Raw genomic sequence first — 23,647 nt, forward strand, 5'->3', positions numbered from 1 at the left:
CGGACCCAAATCGCCGAAAAATTATCGAACCGCCAAAAACGATCTAAGGAGAAATAATTATCGCTTCTCCATGACTGTTCCTTATTTTGTGGCATTTTAGGGCCATAAAATAGGAACTCCGCACCATTCCCATTTTTAGGGCCCACGTCATTTGTATACATTCGGGCGACCGGACCCGAATCGCCTAAAATTTTGTCGGCCCATCAAAAACTACCAAAGGAACAATAGTCATCGCTTTGCCATGACCGTTCCTCATTTGTGGCATTTTAGGCCAATAAAATAGAAAATCTACATCATTCCCTAATTTTCGTGTGCAATAACTCATGTCATCCACATCAAACTGGATGAACGAACCCCAATTGCCTAAAATTTTACCAGCCCATCAAAAATAACCTAATGAACAATAGTCATCTCTTTGCCATGACCTATTCTCATTTTTTGCGTTTTAGGGCCATAAAACAAGAATTTAGGACGATTCTTAGATTTTCGTGTGTTATAGCCCACATCATCTACATGGAAAAGGGCGACCGAACCCGAATCGCCTAAACTTCTTTCATCCCATAAAAAATAACCTAGGGAACAATAGTTATTGCTTCTCCATGATCGTACCTTGATTTTTAGCGTTTTAGGGCCATAAAATAGGAATTCTATACCATTCCTTGATTTTCGTGTGTTATTGTCCACGCCATCTGCATGCATCTGGACGACTGGACCTGTATCTCCTAAAATTTTGCCGGCCTATAAAAGACGGTCTAAGGACCAATAGTCACTACTCCGCTATGGCCGTTCCTCATTTTGGCATTTTAGGGCCATAAAATAAAAATTTCGCCCCATTCCCAGATTTTGGTGTGCTATAGCCCACGCTATCTGCATGCATATGGGAGACCAGACCCGAATCGCTTAAAATTTTGTCAGCCCATAAAAATCGACCTAAGGAATGATAGTTATTGTTTTTCCATAACCGTTCCTCATTTTTGGCATTTTAAGTCCATAAAATAGGAATGCCGCACCATTTTCTTATTTTTGTGTGCTATAGTCCGTGCCATGTGTATGCATCTGAGTGATTGGACCCGAATCACCTAAAATTCTGTCGGCCCACCAAAACTAACATAAGAAACAATAATCATTACTTCACCATGGCCGTTTCTCTTTTTTTGCATTTTAGGTTCATAAAATAGGAATTCCGCACTATTCTAATATTTTTGTATACTATAGCTCACCCCATCTACATGCATTTGGTCAACCGGACCCGAATCGCCTAAAGTTTTGTAGGTCCATCAAAAACTATTGAAGGAACAACAATCATTGCTTTGCCAAGATTTGTAACGACCTGATCGGTCGTTTTGAGCTCTAGCGCATTGTTCAGCGGTTTGAGGCCTTGAGTAGCTTCACTTCAGGTATTATGACTTGTACATGTGGTCGAAATCGAATTTCGGGAAGTTCGGGATTGATTTGGAAAGAAAATTCTAATTTTGGAAGCTTTAAGTGGGAAGAATTGACTAAGGTATGACTTTTAAGTAAACGGACTCAGAATCGAGATTTGAAGGTTCCAATAGGTTCATATGATGATTTCGGACTTGGGCGTATGTTCGGGTTGAGTATCGGATCTTTTGGGAGCATTTCAGCGCTTATTAATGTTGGTATTTTAAAAGTTTAAGAAATTCTTAAGTTTGACTTGAAGTGGATTTTAATGTTATCGATATTCGTTTGGGATTTCGAGCCTTGGAATAGCTTCGTTATGTCATTTATGACCCGTGTATGAAATTTGAAGTCATTCCGGTTTGATTTGCTACATTTAGGCACAAGATATAAAATTTAGAAATTTTGAAGTTTATAAGTTTGATTCGAGGTGTGATTCATGATTTTGATATTTTTTGACGTAGTTTAAGGCTTCGACTAAGTTCATATTATATATTGGGATATGTTGGTATATTTGGTTAAGGTCCCTAAGGCCTCGGGTGAATTCCGGATGGTTAACAGATTGATTTTTGGACTTGAGAAATGCTAAAGCTGGGCAGCAGCTCGTGTGATCACTTCTACGGTGTCTTGGTCGCAGAAGCGAGGTCGAGCTCGCAAAAGCGGAACGGGAAGGGCCAAAGCAATGGCCGCATGTGCGAAGAAATTTCCGCACCTGCGGAATCGCAGAAGCGAGAATAAAGGCGAAGAAGTGGCTGGTCCGCAGATGCGTGATTGGCCATCGCAGAAGTGAAAACGCTTCCGTAGATATGAGGTCTCAGCTGGGCAGTGCACTCCGCTGATGCGTATTTTGGCTCACAAAATCGAGGTCGAAGATGCGCAAATACGTCTGTAGAAGCGGAAACTAGACATAACACAAGGGGATCGAACTTGACAATTTTGACATTTTTATTTGGGATTTTTGGAGCTCGGTTCTTGGGCGATTTTGAGGAGTTTTCATCATGTAACACAAGATAAGTAATTTCTCACTTGTAGTGAGCTTAATGTAAGGTTTATATGTGGATTTAAGGAGGAAAATTTAGGAGAAATATGGGATTGTAGTAAAAAATCTAAAATTTGGTATTTTTAAATTTTGACCACGAAATAGGACATGGAGTTAGGTATAAATTATATATTTGAGTTCGTGGTATTATGGGTAAATTTTATCTTCGAAAAATTTTAGAATCCGGACACGTGGGCCCGAGATTTGTCTTTACCGACTTTTCGAGCGAAGTTGAGAATTATTTAAATTGATTAATTATGGGTGTTAGAGTATATTTTGATTGGTTTGCACCTTGTTTGACTAGTTTTGGATCGACGGGCATCGGTTTGAGGTGTTAGAGAGGCTTTGGAGCCGGTTATGGAACTTCAGAGCAAGGTAAGTCTCCTGTCTAATCCCGTGAGGGGGAAAACGACTCCCTAGGTGATATTATTATGTGCAATTAGTTGTGAGCGCTACGTACGCACGAGGTGACGAGAGTCCGTACGTAACTAAAGCATGTTTATGTCCGAGTAGACGTAGGATCTTATCATGTAATATTTGAATTAGTTGAACTCACTTTGCTGACCTAATTAAGTAGAGTTATAAATGAAATTGACTTAGAAATAAATATATGTATACTAGGCTCAGCCTTAACACTTTGAGTTGTGGGCGAGTTGTTTAAGAAATGGTAAAGAATAAATTCATTTTGTGCTCATGTGTTGTATTGTAAAAACGTGCCTCGTAATTCGGTAACTTCCTTTCTTTTTCTTGTGGAGCGGGCCGAACGCCTCGGAAGTATATAGATGCATATATGGATCGTGTCACACGTCCCTCGGCAGTGTACACGTTATTCTAGATCGGGTCGAACAACCTCGGCGGAATCGTGCATCATATCGCTATTAGTCCGGATGTTCACGAGATAAATCTTTCACTGATGCCCTATAATTTATAGTATTTCTTATTTATTTGGTATTAACACTTGGTATGTTCTGAGATATTAAGGAAGAATACAAGATTGAGAAAACTTATGCTTTAAAGGGAACAAATTGAAAAAAATTATGGGATTACAGATTTACTTCACTATAGTCATCGCTTCGCCATGACCGTTCCTCATTTTTTGGCGTTTTACGGCCATAAAATAGAAATTCAGTATCATTCATGTGAGCACCTAATTTTTTACCATACATAAACTTTTCACCACTTTTGGTATTCAAATGGCGTTTAGGTTTAATTGATATTTTAGATTTTATTTTACTTTTTAGTAGACCTCACTAAATAAATAGAAAACAACAAAAATAATCGCAATTTTACATTTTAATTGTGTTCCCATTTTTCAAAAGAAAAGAAAGTTCCAAAAAAATATATTTTAACGAGTCTATTTTATTTTTAAGTTAAGGATTTTAATAAATGAATTTTTGAGTAGTTAGCATACAGTAGAAGTAATACTTTAATTGTTATTAACTAAAAATAAAGAAAGAAAAGATAATCAACAGAAAAAGGAGCCAATGAAAATTGCCACTTGGCAAAAGATTCCTCTTTATCTTAAAACTAACAAATTCCAATTTCATGGAAATTCCTCACCAGCTATACACCCTTCCCCACGTCAGTGTCACAATAGCACCAACAATTCAATTCCTTTTCTTTTTGTCCTTTTCCTCACAAATTTTGACAATTACACATTCATATTTGATCCCTTCAGCACCTGACACCGGTTTCTCGCTCTCTTTTTATTTAGGCAAAATGGTCTCCGGGCCATCTAAACTTGTACCGAATTTTAAAGTCGATAGATGAACTTTTAATTTTTTCATTTTAATATTTTAACTTAACCGACGGTTTATACGTAAACACCTCTGACCTTTAACTATGCTTATATGGCAGTAGCACAGCTGAAATAGTCAAAGTGCGTGCCAATCACGCAGAAAAAGTGTATCGCTCGAATTACTCTATTTAAAAATGTTAAATCTGAATATAAAAAAAAGGAAAAGTAAATAAAAGACAACAAATAAAAAATTTTAAAAATTCTAAATCACCGTATCCCATTCTTATCTTCTTCCTTAACCCCTCTTCCCCCCCCCCCCCAACCCACCCCCCCCCCCCCAAAAAAAAACCCCACCTTTTCTTTCTCTCTGCAGTTTCATCCTTATCCCCATCCCCACTCTTCATTGCAGCTTTAAAGTTTAAACGATCCCTTGGCCAGCCTCTATTTTTCTACAAAATAATCATTTTGGCATTGGTCTATCTCATTTTTTCAGTTGACGGCAAAAGTATGGTGGTAACAACATTTCTGACTATCTTCTTTGGCCGATTGGAACGATGAAATTGCTTGAAACTATCGGGGTGGAAAGTAATAGGTGCTTAAGGAGGTCTGTTAATTTTGATTTTGACAGTGTCACCGAGATGTTATTTTTTTCGAGGAAACCTTTATCGGAATAGTTTTGATATTTTTTTAGAAAGATCTTATAGTTTGTTTGGACTAATTTCTGGTCTGAGGTTGGGTTAAAATATGTAGTAGGATATGAATGGATCAGATTTAAACTTATACTATTGAAAATGGTGGCTGGGCAAGGGAAGGTTTTGGTGGAGCAATGGTGAAAAGAAAGGAAAAAGATTTTTTTTTTTTTTGATAAGTTGGTTTAAAAAAGATGAGACCCACAAATTACAAATGTCAAATAATAAATGGTCTTAGCATCTTACGTGGTATTTATGTCAGGCGATTAAGATACATGACATGAGTGAGGGGTTTATTATAAGTAACTTTATCTATTTGAGTTGTTAAATGGGAAAATCAGAAGTTCATATACTGGCTTTAAAATCCGATGCAAGTTTAGATGGTTCGGAGGCCTTTTTGCCTTTTATTTATGCTCTCCACTACTCACCCCGGGCCCACTCAGTAAATATTCCCACACAATACTCACCTAATCCTCAAAAAGAGGAGGATCAACATTCTCTCTTTCTATATAAACACGCACACACCACACACGAAAAGAGTTCGGAACCAAAGTGTGGTTCTTTTGGATTCAAGAGACACAAATAGGTAAAAACAAATTGAATACCATTTTATATATAGCGTGGTTATTCACCGCGCTATGCCTTAACAACATGTTTGTCCATTAAGGTATAGCACGGTGAATAGCCGTGCTATATTTGAACTCAAAATGGGCAGAAGGTATAGCGCACATATAGGACGCGCTATAGTATAGCGCCCTGTATGCATGCGCTATACCTACTTTAAAAAGCAGGCCTCCATCTTCCCCGACCAGAAAACCAATGCCATCCCCCCCCCCAAACCCATTCCCCACCACCCATTTTTAAAGCAAAAAAAACCATTGGAGCCCATCCGTCCCATAAAAAGTGTATCTTCTCGGTATTGTAGCAAGCTAACACCGGATCTAAGGTGTTATCACGTAGTGGATTGCTCGTTTCGGCCCCCAAATCATCAAATCTTCACCTTTCAAAAAAATTTAGATCGAGGTATTCCGACTTACTTTTTGTTAAAACTCATGTATAAAAAAGAAATATAGACCACAGTAAAAAATAAGTAAAATAAAGAAATTATTATTTTATAAATAATTAATGTTATTAGTTATTATAAAAAAAATATTTAATAGTTGTTTTTACTATGGTATATGTATTTTTGTGATTTTTTATGATTAAATTAATTTTTTGTTTTCTATTCGGATTAGATTATTTATGTGCTAAAAATTTAGTAAAATAGATAATTTATTATTTTATGAATAATTAATATTATTTGGATTTTATTATTGTACGAATATTAATATGTGACTTTATTGTTGTTTAGTGCCCTTTAGTGTTATGTTGTGCCCGAAGCAAACAAATCTAGGCATAATTTCATATGTTCAACAACAAAAAAGCCTCGCAAAGGGTTTTTTTTGTGCATATAATATAACTTTTATAATTACGGATAATTTATTTTTCAAGACGGGATTCTTCCTTTGAGAGCTCGGATTTTGAAGAGAGTTTAAAATCTTGATCTTCTTCTTGTTCGTCGTACCTGGAATTTTGACCTGGTGTACGTGGAAGATTTCTTCTTTTCTTGGAAGAAGAATTGGATTAATTTTGATAAATAAAAGAAACTTTTCAGCCACCAATTCGAACTATATCCTCGAGATTCGAGTCACAATTTCGCTTTCCATTGATTGAGGATAGATTTTTTCTTTGTGTTGTGAGAATCGCTTTTTCTTCTGTGCAATTACCAGTGGCTTTCTATTTCGTGTTCCATCAAGAAGATTCGGACATCTCCACTGTGACAATACTCTATTTTTATTTGCGGTGAAATTCCGGTGAAATTGACAAATCGCCGAAACTTTCCTACTCACGGGTTCGGGAGCAGCAGTATTCAACGGATTTGAAAGCGCGTCCGGACATCCCCGACTGTGATCCAGGTTCCATCTTTCTTGAATTGTATTTGTGCACATCTATTTATTGTTGCCTTGCCGGCAATTTTGATTGGATTGATTGTTTTTTCTATCTTTTCTACTAGTGTTTTAAGCTTAAGGTTTCATATATTTATTTTAATTCTGTGTTTGCATAGGGGTAGTTTCGTAGACGTGGTAGTCGCTCCTTTGAGTTATTTTTAGCTCTCGAGTTCGTAGCTTGGAGTCCTTCATTCCCGTTATTGTTTCTTAGTGGTAGTGTTTACCCAATACCTTTTGCTTATAGTGACGGTAGTGAACGATGTGAGAGTAAGGTCATGTCCTCGGGTGGAGGTGAGGTCCAGGAGTGGGAAGGGGGGTAAGAAAGCCTCTAGGCTGAGAATTGGGTCTTGAAACATTGGGACATTAATTTGGAAGTCTATAGAGTTAGGTAAGATTCTTCAGAAAAGGAAGATCAACATAGTGTGTGTTCAGGAGACTAGATGAAAGGGTACTAGGGCACAAGATGTAGATGGGTTTAAACTATGGTACTTAGGGAGCGCTAGGGGTAAGAATTAGGTAGGTATTTTAGTAGATAAGGACCTCAGGGAGCTTGTGGTTGAGGTTAAGAGGGTAAATGATAGGTTGATAAGTATTAAGCTGGTAGTTGGTGGGTTTACTGTAAACGTGATTAGTGCATACGCTCCTTAGGTAGGTTTGGACCATGAGGTCAAGAAGCAATTCTGGAAGGATTTGGACGAGATGGTGCGTAGTATCCCGCACACAAAGAAGTTGTTCATTGGCGGAGATTTCAATGGTCATATTGGGGCTAGTGCTAGGGGTTATGATGATATGCATAGCGGGTACGGCTTTGGGGATAGGAATGAGGGAGGTAATTCACTGTTGGATTTTGCTAGAGCTTTTGATTTGGTTATAGCTAACTCGAGTTTTCCGAAGAGGGAAGAGCACCTGGTCACTTTTCGGAATTCAATAGGCAAGACTCAGATTGATTATCTTCTCTGCAGGAAATACGATAATAGTATGTGCACTGACTGCAAGGTCATTCCAAGTGAGCACCTCACGACTCTACATAGGCTCCTAGTTATGGACCTGGAGATCAAGAGGAGTAGGAGGAAGAGGCGGGGTGCAGGCAACCTAAGATCAAGTGGGGTAACTTGACCAAGGACAAAGCTCAGGAGTTAGGGGAAACGTTGTTGTCTTTGAGGGCCTGGATGAGTAGGGGGACGCGTCTAGTATGTGGTTCACGACTGTGGATTGCATTAGGGTAGCTACTAGAGAGGTCTTAAGGGTCACGAAGGGCTCTCCCGGGGATCATATAGGGGACTAGTGGTGGAATGGAGAGGTTCAGGGTAAAGTGGAAGCTAAGAAAGTTGCTTATTTGAAGCTAGTAGAGAGTACAAACGAGGAGGAAAAAAAGGACTTATCGGGAGTGTTACAGAAAGGCAAAGAAAGAGGCGAAGTTAGCAGTTACGACGGCTAAGAACGTGGCGTTTGCTCGTTTGTACGAGGAGCTCGAGGGCAAAGGCGGGGACAAGAGGTTGTACCGATTAGCCAAGGTGAGGGAGAGGAAAGCCCGCGACTTAGACCAAGTCAAGTGCATCAAGGATGAGGATGGCAAAGTGTTGATAGATGAGGTACTCATTAGGAGAAGATGGCAGACATACTTCCATAAACTGTTGAATGAGGAATGGGATAGACACATTGTGCTGGGTGAGTTGGAGCACTCCGAGAGTCGGCATGATTTTGGGTATTATAGGCGTATTACGGTAGATGAGGTGGAAGGGGCGATGCGTAAGATGTGTAGGGGCAGAGCGACAGAGCCAGACGAAATCCCGGTGGAATTCTGGAAGAGCACGGGGCGGACAAGTTTGGAGTGGCTCACTAGGTTGTTTAATGTTATTTTTAAGACAAAGAAGATGCCCGAAGAATGGAGGTGGAGTATGATGGTTCTGCTTTACAAGAACAAGGGTGATATCCAAAATTGCAATAATTATAGGGGTATCAAGTTATTGAGTCATACTATGAAGGTTTGGAAGAGGGTGGTGGAGGCCAGGGTGAGGAGGTGCGTGTCTATTTTCGAGAATCAGTTTGGATTCATGCCGGGGCGTTCGACTACGGAAGCTATTCATCTGGTAAGGAGATTAGTGGAGCAGTACAGGGAAAGAAAGAAGGATTTGCATATGGTGTTTATTGACCTTGAGAAAGCATACGATAAAGTTCCAAGGGAGGTCCTGTGGAGATGTTTGGAGTTTAGCGGTATTCCGGTAGCGTACATTACGGTGATTAAGGATATGTATGGTGATATTAAGACTCGGGTGAGGACTGTGGGTGGTGACTCGGAGCATTTCCCTGTGGTGATGGGGTTGCACCAGGGATCGGCTCTTAGCCCATTTTTGTTTGCCTTGGCGATGGATGTATTGTCGCATCACATCCAAGGGGAGGCTGCCTTAGTGCATGCTATTTGCCGATGATATAGTGTTGATTGATGAGACGCGTAGCAAAGTTAATGCGAGTTTGGAGGTTTGGAGACAGACCTTGGAGTCTAGAGGTTTCAAACTGAGTAGAACCAAGACAGAATACTTGGAGTGCAAATTCAGTGACGGTACCCATAATGCAGACGTGGAGGTTAAGCCCCAAGAGAGTGAGTTTTAAGTATCTCGGGTCTATTATCCAGGGTAACGGGGACATTGACGAAGATGTCACGCATCGTATCGGAGCGGTATGGATGAAGTGGAGGCTCGCTTCCGGTGTTTTGTGTGATAGTAATGTGCCGCTAAAACTTATGGGTAAGTTTTATCGAGTGGTGGTTCGACCGGCTATGCTGTATGGGGCTGAGTGTTGGCCACAGTCAAGAACTCCCATGTGCAGAAGATGAGAGTAGCATAGATGAGGATGTTGAGATAGATGTGTGGGTGTACCATGAGAGATAAAATTAAGAATGAAGCTATCCGGGACAGAGTGGAAGTAGCCTCCGTGGAGGACAAGATGCGGGAGTCGAGGATGAGATGGTTCGGACATGTTAAAAAGAGAAGCATTGATGCTCCTGTCAGGAGGTGTGAGAGGTTGGCCATGGAAATTTTGAGAAGAGGTTGAGGTAGGCCTAAGAAGTACTGGGAAGAGGTGATTAGGCAGGACATGGCGCTACTTCAACTCACTGAGGACATGACCCTTGATAGGAGGGTGTGGAGGTCGAGGATTAAGGTAGAAGGTTAGTGGGTAGTTTATAGTTGTTCACCGATAGTCTTAGTAGCATGCATGTCTCTTCATATTCTTAGACTTTTATTACGTTATGTGATTTTGTTCGCCTCGGGTATTGTATTGTTCTGTAGCTATTATTGGGTATTACTTATCCTTTATCTCTCCCTTTTTCTTTTCTCTTCCATCTTTCTTCCTTCCTTGCTTTCCTCTTCTTCTTCTTCTTTCCCTTTCTGAGCCGAGGGTCTATTGAAAACAGCCTCTCTACCTGCATTAGGTAGGGGTAAGGTCTGCGTGCAGACTACCCTCCCCAGACCCTACCTGTTGGGATCAAACTAGGTTAGTTGTTGTTGTAGTAGTAGTGTTATGTTGTGCCCGTAATTGTAATGTAGTGCCATTTAGCGTGGTAAAACTAATAATAAATTTTAGCTAATGGTAGTTGACTTTGTTCATGACCATTTAGAGTAGTGTTACTTTAGTGGGAAAATATTGGAAACTAACGTATGAAATATTAATATAGACATTTTATCAACCTAAGTATCTGTTATATGAATAATTACTAAATTATCTTTGTAGTTATTGAAATTAATCATTTAGTTATCTGTTAACCACAAAAATATCAAAATATCTGGGGGGAAAAGAGATGATAGTTCAAACACAAACTCTCTCGAATTTTAGTCAACAAATGTAAGAAAATGACAAAAATAAACAACAATATTTTTCAAACTAAGTATTTTTATATCAATACTTATTAATTATATCATGTATAGTTATAAAAATTAATTATTTAATTCTATTATACCCAAAAATAGCTGAGTAAGAAACAAGCATATAAAATAATAAACTAACATATAAAATAAGAAAAAAAGCATGTAAAATAATAAACTAACAAATAAAATAATAAACTAACAAATAAACTAATAAACTAATATATAAAATAATAAACTAACATATAAAATAAGAAACAAACATATAAAATAATAAACTAATATATAAAATAATAATATAGAAAATGTGTCAACATAAGTAATAATATAGTAAAAATATCGATTAAATACTAATATAAAAGATATTGCAATATGTTTAAAGATGTTAAACAATCAAAAAGAAAAATACTTTAATTAATATTGTTCAATTTACAGACATCGTCATGGAGGTTCCCCATGTGCATCCCGGACCTGCATCTCAAGAGGTACTGCTGCTACAAGGCAAACATAGGTCTTCACACATCTGGGATGGGCAGTGTCTGTCCCAAATATTCCGCCTCAGACGTATAGACGATATGTGGGAGTTCATTAGGGACCACCCACTCCATCCCTGTATAGTTAGATGCCTTTAGGATACGGGTTTCTACAGGATCATAGAGATAGTTGCAGTCCGACAGGGCGTTGATCACGGCTATGATAGAGCGGTGGCAACCGGAGATGCACACGTTTCATCTACCTATCGGCGTGAGGCCGTGGAGGTTCTTTTCGGTCTGTCGGTTGATGGATTACTTGTAGCTTACCTGCATGCTTGTAGAGACTATATGGGAGTGGATTACCTGCATATGTTACAGCGGCTCACCGGTTTCCAGCCAACAGAGCCGACTCTATTGAGGGGGTCAGTCGATTGCAGCTAACACCCGTCCGGTAGCATCTAGCGGCGATGGTTGTGGAGATTACGGATGATTCACAACCGGAGGATATCGACCGACATATAAGATTGTTGTTATTGCTGATGTTTGGTTGTGTATTGTTCCCGAACACTTTGGAAAACCTAGTCAATTTGAGATTTCTACATCATCTGGAGTGGCTAGATGATTTACCTGGTTACAGCTGGAGTGCAACTGTTCTAGGTTACCTGTATAGGCAGATGTGCCAGGCGTGCTTGGGCTCCCAGAAAGACGTCTGATTTTTACCGCTGTTGAAGATGAAAACATAGTCAATTGTTTTCATGAGTATAACATACATAGTAAAACAATACCTTAAATTTTATGTCCACAATCTATATTAGGTTTGGTCCTGTGAGCGGTTCATGCAGTTCCAGCCACCTCTACCACTGATCGTACCGGATGCACCACCTCCACCGTTTCTCCCTTTAGCTTGGCGGTGGGTTGATAGGATAGGCTACGTACGCGAGGTCGAGGCTCGACATCATATCCCTTATTAAAGGGATTTGTTGGATTTACTTGAAGGCGCGCAGGTATATATATACTTAACTTTACTTGGCTTGGCTTTATATGTGTTGTATTTACTCACGATTCTTGTGTTTAATAAATAGTTCGTATGGAGGCCATACAACGAGCTCATAGTTGGTTTGCCCAATTATTGCTTCCGCGGCCGAGCTATGTGGAGCACTTCCATCCCACTGATATGTCTCGACATAGTCGAGCATCATGACACAGAGCAAGTCCTTCGTCAGTTTGGTCGCCCGAAGCTTGTACCTATTCTGCCCACTTGGCACGAGATACATTACCAGCGGGATGATCGTTGCAGGGTTGACCAGACATACAAAGCATGGCTAGAGGCCTAGATTAAGATTTGGGACCAGAGGTATGATCTGATTCTGTCATATCCTCCACCTGACTGTATGGATGGCGAGCATGAGTACATGGGTTGGTATCATAGCGTTACCCGACTTTTCGTCGGGAATCCCGTTCATCGCGCAGGTGATCAGTACATTCCATTCGGCGGGAGGCATGAGGCACTGGTATATTAATTATTATACTTACTTATAATGCTACATTATTCTTACGTAATTAATATTTTAGTTGTTATGTAGGCTATTGGCTTACATCAGTTCTACCAGTGGGGGCTGCAGATGCTGCAACATACAGGCGAGGGAGAGTCAGTTTTGCGCGTCTTTGGCTGTCGGGTTACTGATCTTGATTCCGACACATTCATACGTGCCCGAGAGGATGGGCGCTTAGGATACGAGGTAGCTTATGTTCTGCCCGAGGAGTACCATCATGGGCCACCAGTGGAGCCTGAACGTGGTAGATGTGGCAGGCGTGGCCAGAAGGGAAGGGCTGGCCCACAAGGTCATGGTGGTCGGCGAGGACGGGGTCCCCAGCAAGGAGGCGTTGAGGCACCCGTGGAGAATATTAGAGATGATCAGCCGGGTGAACACCCTGAGCTACACGATGCTTCTCATGATATGTCATCATTCAGTCTTCAGTTGTCGCCAGGGACTTCTCAGGTGACCCCGTCTGCTCTATTGTTGATTGCGGGCAGGGCCATTACGCGGCAGGAGTGGGATCAGTATTTTCCTGATCCCCCAGATCCATCGTTAGTTGTTGCTGATTGGCCGATACAAGAGGTGCATAGTGGGAGATGACTGAGTTATGGCTCATCACCGAGGGATGCTGAGGATCTTTCACATACTTCATCTACTCTAGTACACCTCGATGTTCCGACAGAGCATTGTGGCGCTACTCAGGCGCAGGTATTTTTGTATTACTATTGTTTCAATTTGTTTTTATGTCATTGACTAGTCAGTAATATCTAAAGTATTTTTATTTTTGTAAATATTTCGTCATAGCCCGTCACGGACTCTGCTCAGTGCGATACTAACTTGTCGGAGACTGATGATGTTATGCAGGAGCCCGATGAGACCATGGTATCGCCATTAAAATTTTTTCGCTAATACGTACGTTAGTATTTTCTATTTCACATACTAAAATATCTTATTATTTTGTAGGTTACTGCTGGCCCAACGGCCACTTTTACCGACTCTGCCAGCCTTACTGACGATCATGCTACAGCACATCCTCTGATAAAGAGGCGACGTGATGAGGATGATCTTGATAGCGTAGCTGAGCGGGATGGGATGCACCTCAGGCCAGTGAATGCTTTAAAGCATACAGGTTGTCGGAGTCATTGACATGTATTATTAGTTGTATATATGACATTAAATATATAATAGCAACATTATTTATGTTTGACATAATTTGCACATGTGTTTTTATTTCTCGGTTTATTTATTACTTTAACACTAGAACAAAAAAAATGACATCTTAAACATAAATTTAAATCCGTTACCAATTAAAGATAATACATGACACGTACAACATAAAAATAAAATACTACATTAAACGCATCCGTGTGTTTGTTTAGTCACTATCGCCCATTATTCTGTGCTTCAACCACTTAAATTTCTCTTCCAGCCTATTTTTTTCTTCATCTGCATCTTTTAGTTTCTACTTCACTGTCGCAAGTTGTTCTTGTAGTTTTAAGATCTGCAGTTCGTATTCACTGGTCAGATTCCAAATGTTTAGCAAATATGATTTGTAGTATTTTTGGTTAATGGGTTCATCATACCATTCTTCAAAACCACATTGATTTTCGTCCTACTAATGGGATGATAACACATGACTATTAATTAACATGTTATTTAAAAACTATTAACAAAAATTGTTTAAAAGATAATAACTTACAACTTGTTTACACATCCAACGTCTGCGCCCCAGATTGCAATTTGACCAACATGGCTTTAAAATTGCACGTTTGCAACAGTAACACCTTGGTACGTCATTGTGTCTAGCCATGTCGTAATGCTCGAAAATGAAAAATTAATGGACAAATTTTCTATTCGTTTCGTTATAGGCAGCTAAGAGTGATTTTAGGTTACATAACGCATATTGGTGAGGTGCTATGTTGCGCGTGATAATTATTCTTTTGGGTACATGTGGGTCCAGCTTTTTCAGGCCAACAACTTTTTCAGGTCGACAGATTTTTTAGGTCGACATGGCAATGCACATAGCGCATATTGGTCACGCGCTATGTTTCACGGGATAATGATTCTTTAGGGTACAAGTGGCTCCAACTATTTTAGGCCGACAACTTTTCTAGGTCGACATGACAATACACATAGCGCATATTAGTCAGGCTCTATGTTTCACGTGATAATGATTCTTTAGGGTATAAGTGGGTCCAGCTATTTTAGGCCGACAGCTTTTTCAGGTCGATAGCTTTTTCAGATCGACATGACAATACATGTAGCGCATACTGGTGAGGCGTTGCGCTTAATATACAAGTTCGTGCAGTTTAGTTCTTCTTAAATTGAACGAAGAGATCAGTATTCAAAGACCATTTGAAGAACCATTACAACATCCATTTCAGAAATTCCAATAACATTTAATAAGTGGTTTAAGAAGAGGCAAAAAGGTGAAGGTAGTTCAAAATATCTACATGGAACACGTCATAACACAATCGATCCCTACCTTGAAAAAAATATGCTAGGTTGCTATACAGATTTGGTTGATGACAAGTGGTATGGTGTTCTCCGTCCCTTGGAAAATAATCCTATCGATATACACATTTATCTCAAAGTTGTGGGGCACATTATTGAGGGCGAAGCGCATTCTAAAAAGCCTGAAAGTATGCGAATTTGGAGCGAAAAAATACAATGGGTTCCCCTAAACTCAAAACGATGTGATTATGAAGTACTATGTCACTAGCATGGGCTTCTTGTACCACAAGCACTGTATGCAACCTTCCAAACAAACACACACAGAGATGAACTAGAAGTGATTCGGTATTTGATGAAGGAGATTCTAGAGATGGAAAAGGCACCAGTCATTCATCATGCAATGGATGATCTTAACTACCTGGAAGGAACGGAGGATCAGTATTGGGATTTATTAGAAAATAATAAATTACATAGAGACAATGATTATCCTATTTTCCCAACAGTTGTCGAGTGGGAGGGACTACATAAGTTTCTACCACAGACGTTGGACGTAGAAGTCCCATATTTTTGTAGAAATCAAGCAAGTGATCTTATTGATGATAGCAATGAAATACGAGAAATGTGTGTCAACTGGGGCCTAGATTACGATGCCCTCGGTCCTAAAGGGGTGCGTACAAGATGTTGACGAAGAAGATGAAGACAATGACAATGAAATAGTGCTTGACAGTGACGATAATGGCGAATGAAAATTGCTATTTATTTCTTGTGGTTTATGTTAAATTGTTGTATTGAATCTTTGTCACGACCCAACGTTCCCTCCGTAGGATATCGTGATGGCACCTAGTCTTAGGGACTAGGTAAGCCTAACATTTACTGAAATAATAACAATATTTAACTAACATCTAACAAATGTGAAATAGAAATCTCACTACGAATTTACAAATCCCAAAATCCGGTAGTACAAGTCATAAGCTCTACTGAGTTTGCTAGAAAATAAACCTCTAAATACAACTGTTTCAAAACAAAGATAAAACAGTGCAAATACAATGTCAAAAAGTGACTCTGAAGTCTGCGAACGCAGCAGCAGGTTTACCTTGAGTCTCCGCAGCAGGATCCGTACAACTAGCTAGCGATCGACTGACTGCGAAATATTTATATCTGCACAAAAATGTGCAAAAGTGTAGTATGAGTACACCACAGCGGTACCCACTAAGTATCAAGACTAACCTCAGTGGAGTAGTGACAAGGGATAGTCAAGACACCTACTGGACTAAATAACCTGGACAAGTATAGGTGCAGAACTAGCAGAGTACTATATCTCTAACAAACTACGCATAATGACAACAATAACATTGTGCATGCAATAGGAAATAGAAGCAACAATTAGCAACGGGACACAACAAGTAATAACACAATAGAGTAAGCTGAACACAGTTTAAATCCGGTGAAAACAAATAAGGGAAAGACAAGTAGCAACTCAGTAAGAATAAACTCTATCACACCAGGTTTATCCAAAAACTTCCACGAGGTACCAAACCTCAGAATAATCACAATTCACAGGTCCCAATTCGGGAACCCTAATCACTTGGCACCCTATGCACTCATTTTAACTAGTAATTGCACGGACGACTCACGTGCCAATAGAAAAATGCTCACATAGAAGGCAAGTGGACGAGGGTATGTATGAATGATCAATAACATTAGGATCCCTCTTCTTAAATAGATAGGGGTGATTAATTACGTGTATGCTTGTGTAAGTGTTCTATCACAATTTAGGCCAAAGAGTAAGAGTAGAGGAAATGTACGGCACATAAAGAACAACCCCCACAATTTGCACAAAGTAGAGCTCACATAAGTTAGGCACGCCACTACACATATATCAACAACAACAATGCCCCCAGGCCATATCAAGTCATCACCAATCAATCCCCGACATAGCCCTCCTTGTCTCGCCACATGCGCAATAATAAAGTAAATACCCGTCTTATCTCTCCGCACGCGCATAATAGTATTCTCACCTTGTCTCGCCACATCCGCAAACCCACATATATAACCCGCCTTGTCATGATGCATGTGCAAATATCAATAGTAACAATATCATGGCAGAAACCTAGTGCAAATACCCGATAAAACCTCCCAACAATAACACGTGCCAAGATCACAACATCATAATAGCCCTAGGCTCTACAAACTGAGTGCAACAGCAACAACCACAACAATACACGAGAATATGACCAGTAAATCAATTTAAGAGCTTTCGAACACATAGAAACAGTAGAACGGACTGACAGAGAATAAACACAATAAAGAATACCAGTCATAATAATAATAGCTCAACAAGGGAGAGATAATATATAACAACGGTTCCACATGTACAATTCGACAATAAGGAAGATAACGTGAGTCCATAATTCCAAATAAGGGTGAGGCAACTATGATAAAGGATAACTACTTCATTTAGGGTGGAGTCGTCCGTGCACCCTAATCTCAAACTCTCAATTTCTACCTTAAATACACACTAATTAGGTGGGAAAATCAATGGGAAAACAAGATTATTGATCAAAAAGAAACACAAGAGACTTACCTCAAGAAACCCCTCGAAAATGCTCTCAAACATCGCCAAGACCCGAGCTCAAAATGTTTAAAATGAGCAAAACTAGCGAAACCTTGCATTTAAATGTTCCGTCCAACATTTCCGCTTCTGCGGATACATAGTTGTATTTGCGGCATCACAGAAGCAACAACTTACCCACATCTGCAGTTCCCTCATTCTTGCGGCCAACCCTTCCGCACCAGCGAAACTTTCGCTTATGCGGTCCAAATCTCACTTCTGCTAGTGTCCATCTGCGCCAAAACGTCTGTTTCTGTGGACAGGGCTCCCCAAGCACTCGTCCGCTTCTGCGATCATTCTTCCACAGAAGCGACCCATTGCTCGCATCTGTGTCCCATTGCTCGCTTCAGCAGGCTTGCACGTGTGGTCAATCTTGCGCAGGTGTGATTACACCAGAACTGGTGCCATCAACCATTCGCACAAGTCCAAATTTGATTTGTTAACCATCCGAAACGAACCCGAGGTCCCCGAGACCTCAAACAAACATACCAACAAGTCCTAAAATATCACACGGACTTAGTCGAGCCTTTAAATCACATCAAACAACGCTAAAAATATGAATTACACATCGATTCAAGCCTAATGAACTTCAAAGTTTCAAAATTCTACATCTAATGCCGAAACCTATCAAATCAAGTCTGATTGACCTCAAATTTTGCACAAAAGTCATAATTGACATTACGGGCCTATTCCAAATTACGGAATCAGAATTTGACCCCGATATCAAAAATTTCACTCCTGGTCAAACCCTCCAAAATTCATCAAATTTCCAACTTTCGCCAATTGACGCTAAAATGACCTACGGACCTCCGATTCAACATCTGAACACGCTCCTAAGACCAAAATCACCCTACGGAGCTATTGGAACTGTCAAAACTCCATTACGGAGTCGTTTTCACACAGTTCAAACTACGTCCAATTCCTATGACTCATGCTTCCATTCTAGAGACTATGTGTCCCATTTTACTCCAAAAGCAAAAACAAATCCTCCCGGCAAGTCACGTAATCACAAAGTAAGATAGAGGAAGAAATAAATAGGGGATTGGAGATAATACTCTCAAAACAACCGACCGGGTCGTTACAATCTTTAATGCTAAATATCAATTAGATTTAACCCCATTGAAAACATAATTTTATTTCATAAATTTTGCAAACTGAAAATTTACAGACATTTAGAACAACAAAAATACTGCAAAAAAAACACTGCATTTATCCTTGATAATGGGGCACATTGGATGAAATGCCATCATAAGTAATTGATAAGTTGTTTATCCCAAAGTAATTGATAAGTTATTTTATCTCTTATAAATTAATAGATAACGGAATAACCATACATGACCATCGTACCTTGCTTTAGACGCGATTAATAAATAACTCATCGTGACTATGGGTACGGTTCCTGTGGCATAGTCATGATACGTAAATTCCAATTCAAGTGTGTACTTCACGCGACTTGACCATAACTTCAAATAATAATAATAATAATAATAATAATAATAATAATAATAATAATAATAATAATAATAATAATAATAATAATAATAATAATAATAATAATAATGATGATGATGATAATAAACATGTTGTAAATTGTGGGCGCGTTTCACGTGGCACAGTTTTCAATGTGTATCAAAACGACAAGTGTACGACATCGTAACTTGTTCAAGAAATAACTCCATAAATACTAAAAAGCAGTTAAAATTTAATTAAAAGCGGTAAAAGATAAAATGCACAATAGGTTTTAAACATGTAATAAATCAGATAATTAGGCCAATTATTAATCGTTGAGCGATCGTGCTAAAGCCACAAAACTCGGGAGTGTCTCACACCTTCTCCCGGGTTAACAGAATTTCTTACCCGGTCTTCTGTGTTCGCGGACCATAAATAGAGTCAATTTCGTCGATTGGGAATTTTAAATTAAACCGGTGACTTGGGACACCATCATAATTATTTCAAGTGGCGACTCTGATTAAATAAATAAATTCATTTCGAATAATATCACTTTAATTGGAAAAACTCCCCTAATCTTCAGAAAAAGGTGTGACAATTCCCAGATTTTCGTGTGCTATAGCTCACGCCATCTACATACATCCGGTCGACCGGAGCCGAATCGCCTAAAATTTTGTCGGCCCATCAAAAACGACTTGAGGAACAATAGTCATCACTCCGCCGTAACTATTCCTCGTTTTTTTAGTTTTAGGGGCATAATATAGGAATTCCGCACCATTCCTAGATTTTCGTGTGTTATAACACACACCACCTGCATGCATCCGGGCGACCGGACCCGCATCACCTAACATTTTGTTGGCCCGTCCAAAATGATCTAAGGAACAAAATTCATTGCTTCACCATGACCGTTCCTTATTTTTTAGCATCATAAAGTAGGAATTCCGCATCATTCCCAGATTTTCGTGTACTATAGCCCACGCCATCTGCATGCATCCGGACGACCGGTCCCGCATCGCCTAAAATTTTGTTGGCCCATCAAAAATGACCTAAGGAACAATAATCATCATTTCTCCATGACCGTTCTTTTTTGGCTATTTAAGTCCATAAAACAGGAATTCCGCACCATTCCCAAATTTTCATGTGCCACGCCACTAGCATGCATCCGGCGACCAGACCTCAATTGCCTAAAATTTTGCCAGCACATCAAAAACGAACTAAGGAACAATAGTCATCGCTTCGCCATGATCATTCCTTGTTTTTTAGCGTTTTAAGGCTATAAAACAGGAATTACGCATCATTCTCAGATTTTCGTGTGCTAGCCCACACCATCTGCATGTATCCGGTCGATTTGACCCAAATCGCCTAAAATTTTCTTGTCCCATTAAAACCTACCTAAGGAACAATATTCATTGATTCACCGTGAGTATTCCTAATTTTTTGGCATTTTAGGACCATAAAATAGGTATTCCGCACTATTCTGAGATTTTCATGTGCTATAACACACGCCATTTACATGCATCCGGGCGATCGGACCCGAATCACCTAAAACTTTTCCAACCAATCAAAAATGATATAACAATAGCCATCGCTTTGCCATGACCATTCCTCGATTTTTGCATTTTAGGGTCATAAAATAAGAATTCCTCATTATTTCCAGATTTTCATGTGATATAGCCCATGCCATCTGCATGTATCCGGGCGACCGGACCTGAATCGCCTAAATTTTTTGCCGCAAATCAACAATGACCTAAGGAATAATAGTCAACATTTCTCTATGACCGTTCCTCATTTTTTTAGCATTTTAGGACAATAAAATTGGAATTTCACACCATACCTAGTTTTTCGTGTGTTATAACCCACGCCATTTGCATGCATCCGAGCGATCGAACCCGAATTGCCTAAAATTTTGCTGGCCCATAAAAAATGACCTAAGAAACAATAGATATCTCTTTCCCATGATCGTTCCTCATTTTTTGGTATTTAGGGACATAAAACAAGAATTCTACACCATTCCTAGATTTTCGTGTGCTAGCCCACGCCATCTGCATGCATCGAGATGACGGGACCCGAATTGGCTAAAATTTTGACAGCCCATCAAAAATGACATTAGGAACAATAGTCATTACTTTGCCATGACCATTCCTTGTTATTTGGCATTTTTAGACCATAAAATAGGAATTTCGTATCATTCCTAGATTTTTGTGTGTTATAGCCCACGCCACTGTATTCATTCAGGCAACTGGACCCAAATTGCCTAAAGGTTTGCCGGCCCATCAAAAACGACCCAAGGACAATAGTCATCTGTAACACCCCGTAAATTTGGCTTAGGTATGAATGTGTTAAATGAGTAGTAATGTTACACTTTGGACATGTGAAGTTCTATTGGTATGAGTATGGGTGGAAATAATTAGTTTAGAATCAAGACGGAGAGTGAGGTGTATAAGATTTGATAAATCTACTAAGTTTACAAAAGGTCTGTCTTGCATGAGGATTTAGTGAAATTGTGTAAGGGATTTGGGAAAACTCAAAACACAAACATTGTAGGCCTTTGAAATAGCTTTACACCGATATATTGTGAAGCCTGAATGGATCTCTGTGAAAAATGTTACATGCATTTTACAGAGCAGTGCGCAATATGCGCCCCCAGGTGCGCGCCAGGAGGGTCACGTGCGCGGCCGCGCACTTGAGGCAGTGCTACTGCCATTTTGCGTGGTCAGGTGCGCGGTCAGGACTTCAGGTGCTCAGGGGACGCAACTGGGGGGTCATTTTAAAGCCCTACTTCGTCCCCCACACCCCCAAGACACAAAAACCTGCTCTAGAAAGTGGAGCTCTCAAGAACCTAACTCCTTAAAGGTCCCTCCACCATCCAAGGTAAGTTCTAATGGTGATTCTAAGTTAATTTCAATTTTCCAACATCTTATTAACATGGGTAAACCCTCCATATCATTAGATATTCGATTGGGACATCATTGTTGATAGAAGGAACACTAGAACTCGAATTTAAGGGGATTGAACTTCAAAAAGGTAATGTCTTCACCCTCTAATTGATCCTAGCATTGAACTAATGATTATAGACTCTAGTTCATGAGATATGAGTTAATGGGTTTGATAGAAAAGCATGAACGGTTATAGGGTTGGGTTGTTGATTATTGATTATTGGTTAAGGGTGTTGTATTCCTTATGGGTGATGGAGAATGATGTTGATTATAACCATTTGAGACTTTAGAATTTATCTAGGAGAAAGAGAATGGGTTATTGGGTGTAGAAACACCATTAATAAGGACTATGAAACTTTATTCTCACCAAGTGTTTGATAAAATGTTTAAGTGACCAAAATATAAGTATCATAGCTAATATGGAATCCATTTGACTTGTATTGCTATAGATTAAAGTTGAAAGGGTTGACAAACGTTGCATTACGCTCGAGAGCAGGAAGTTAAGGTATATGTGGCTAACTCTTTACGTTTGGGAATGTCTATGATTCTCCCTACGTCCCATTCATAATGACTATTACTAGTTTATTTAGAAAGTAATTATGCCTTAGTCCCATGAATAGTCGTAGAACTTCTATTCTCTAGATGGCATAGTTTCATAATCATTCAATATTCTATGAGTTTCAGTTATGACAAGTCAACTTATTATGAATACACATCTCAGTCTAGTCCTATTCAGTATTCCAATATCATGTAACTTAGTATGGTTCAGAATTTCAGTATCATGTATTACATTATGATTTTCAGTTCCTGATTCTAAATTTTTGAATGTTGAACACCTGTATTTTGGGCCTGAGGTCGCAGTTATGTATATGTATACTTGGGCCCGAGGCCGCAGTTTGTGCACATATATATATTGGGCCTGAGGCCGTAGTCTATTTATTCAGATAAACAATTGGTTCATCATTCGGAAAAGGGAGAATTCATAACCGTACTTCCTATGTTTAGTTCAGTTATCAGTTATCAGTTTTTCTTTCAGTATTTACAGTTCTTTCCTTCAGTTGTTTTAAATACCAGTGCAATTCAAATGTATTGACGTCCCTTTATGCCCGGGGTCTGCATCTCGCAATGCAGGTAACGATTTACAGGTTGACGATTCTTCTTGCTAGGACATCTCGTATCAGCTATTGGTGAGCCCCAGTTTTTCAGGGCATTATCCCTCTAATTTTCAGTCATTATAGTATTTCAGCTAATAAGGTATACTGGGGACCTTATCTCGGTATACAGTTAGCATTTCAGTATTCTTTAGAGGCTTCGTAGACTATAGCCCAGTCAGTCAGATATTAGCAGGCTTTTATATGTTAGCCTTGTCGGCTACTTGTTTATATTTGCAGACTTTTCAGTACTTTCCACATTTATAATATGTCAGTCAGACTCTTTAGTAGATCAACATGTT

The 23,647-nt window shown here is 39.4% G+C and overlaps 1 protein-coding gene across 3 annotated transcripts; it reads left to right on the top strand.

The window, feature by feature from the left end:
* The first annotated feature begins 5,445 nt into the window (after positions 1–5,445).
* On the top strand, positions 5,446–13,974 carry LOC104108575 (uncharacterized). Of its 3 annotated transcripts, none has more exons than XM_070188587.1 (7): positions 5,446–5,908; positions 6,655–6,840; positions 11,169–12,210; positions 12,289–12,717; positions 12,790–13,452; positions 13,549–13,626; positions 13,708–13,974. In XM_070188587.1, the coding sequence occupies exons 4-5, from the start codon at positions 12,598–12,600 to the stop codon at positions 13,342–13,344; spliced, it is 675 nt and encodes a 224-aa protein (XP_070044688.1). In that variant the 5' UTR covers positions 5,446–5,908; positions 6,655–6,840; positions 11,169–12,210; positions 12,289–12,597; the 3' UTR covers positions 13,345–13,452; positions 13,549–13,626; positions 13,708–13,974. The 3 variants fall into 3 exon arrangements, with proteins under 3 accessions (XP_070044688.1, XP_070044689.1, XP_009615941.1); XM_070188588.1 differs by having other exon boundaries at positions 12,022–12,210; XM_009617646.3 differs by lacking the exon at positions 6,655–6,840.
* The last annotated feature ends 9,673 nt before the right edge of the window (positions 13,975–23,647 follow it).

The sequence above is a fragment of the Nicotiana tomentosiformis genome, chromosome 11 (assembly GCF_000390325.3).
Source record: "Nicotiana tomentosiformis chromosome 11, ASM39032v3, whole genome shotgun sequence".
NCBI classification, from domain to species: Eukaryota; Viridiplantae; Streptophyta; class Magnoliopsida; order Solanales; family Solanaceae; genus Nicotiana; species Nicotiana tomentosiformis.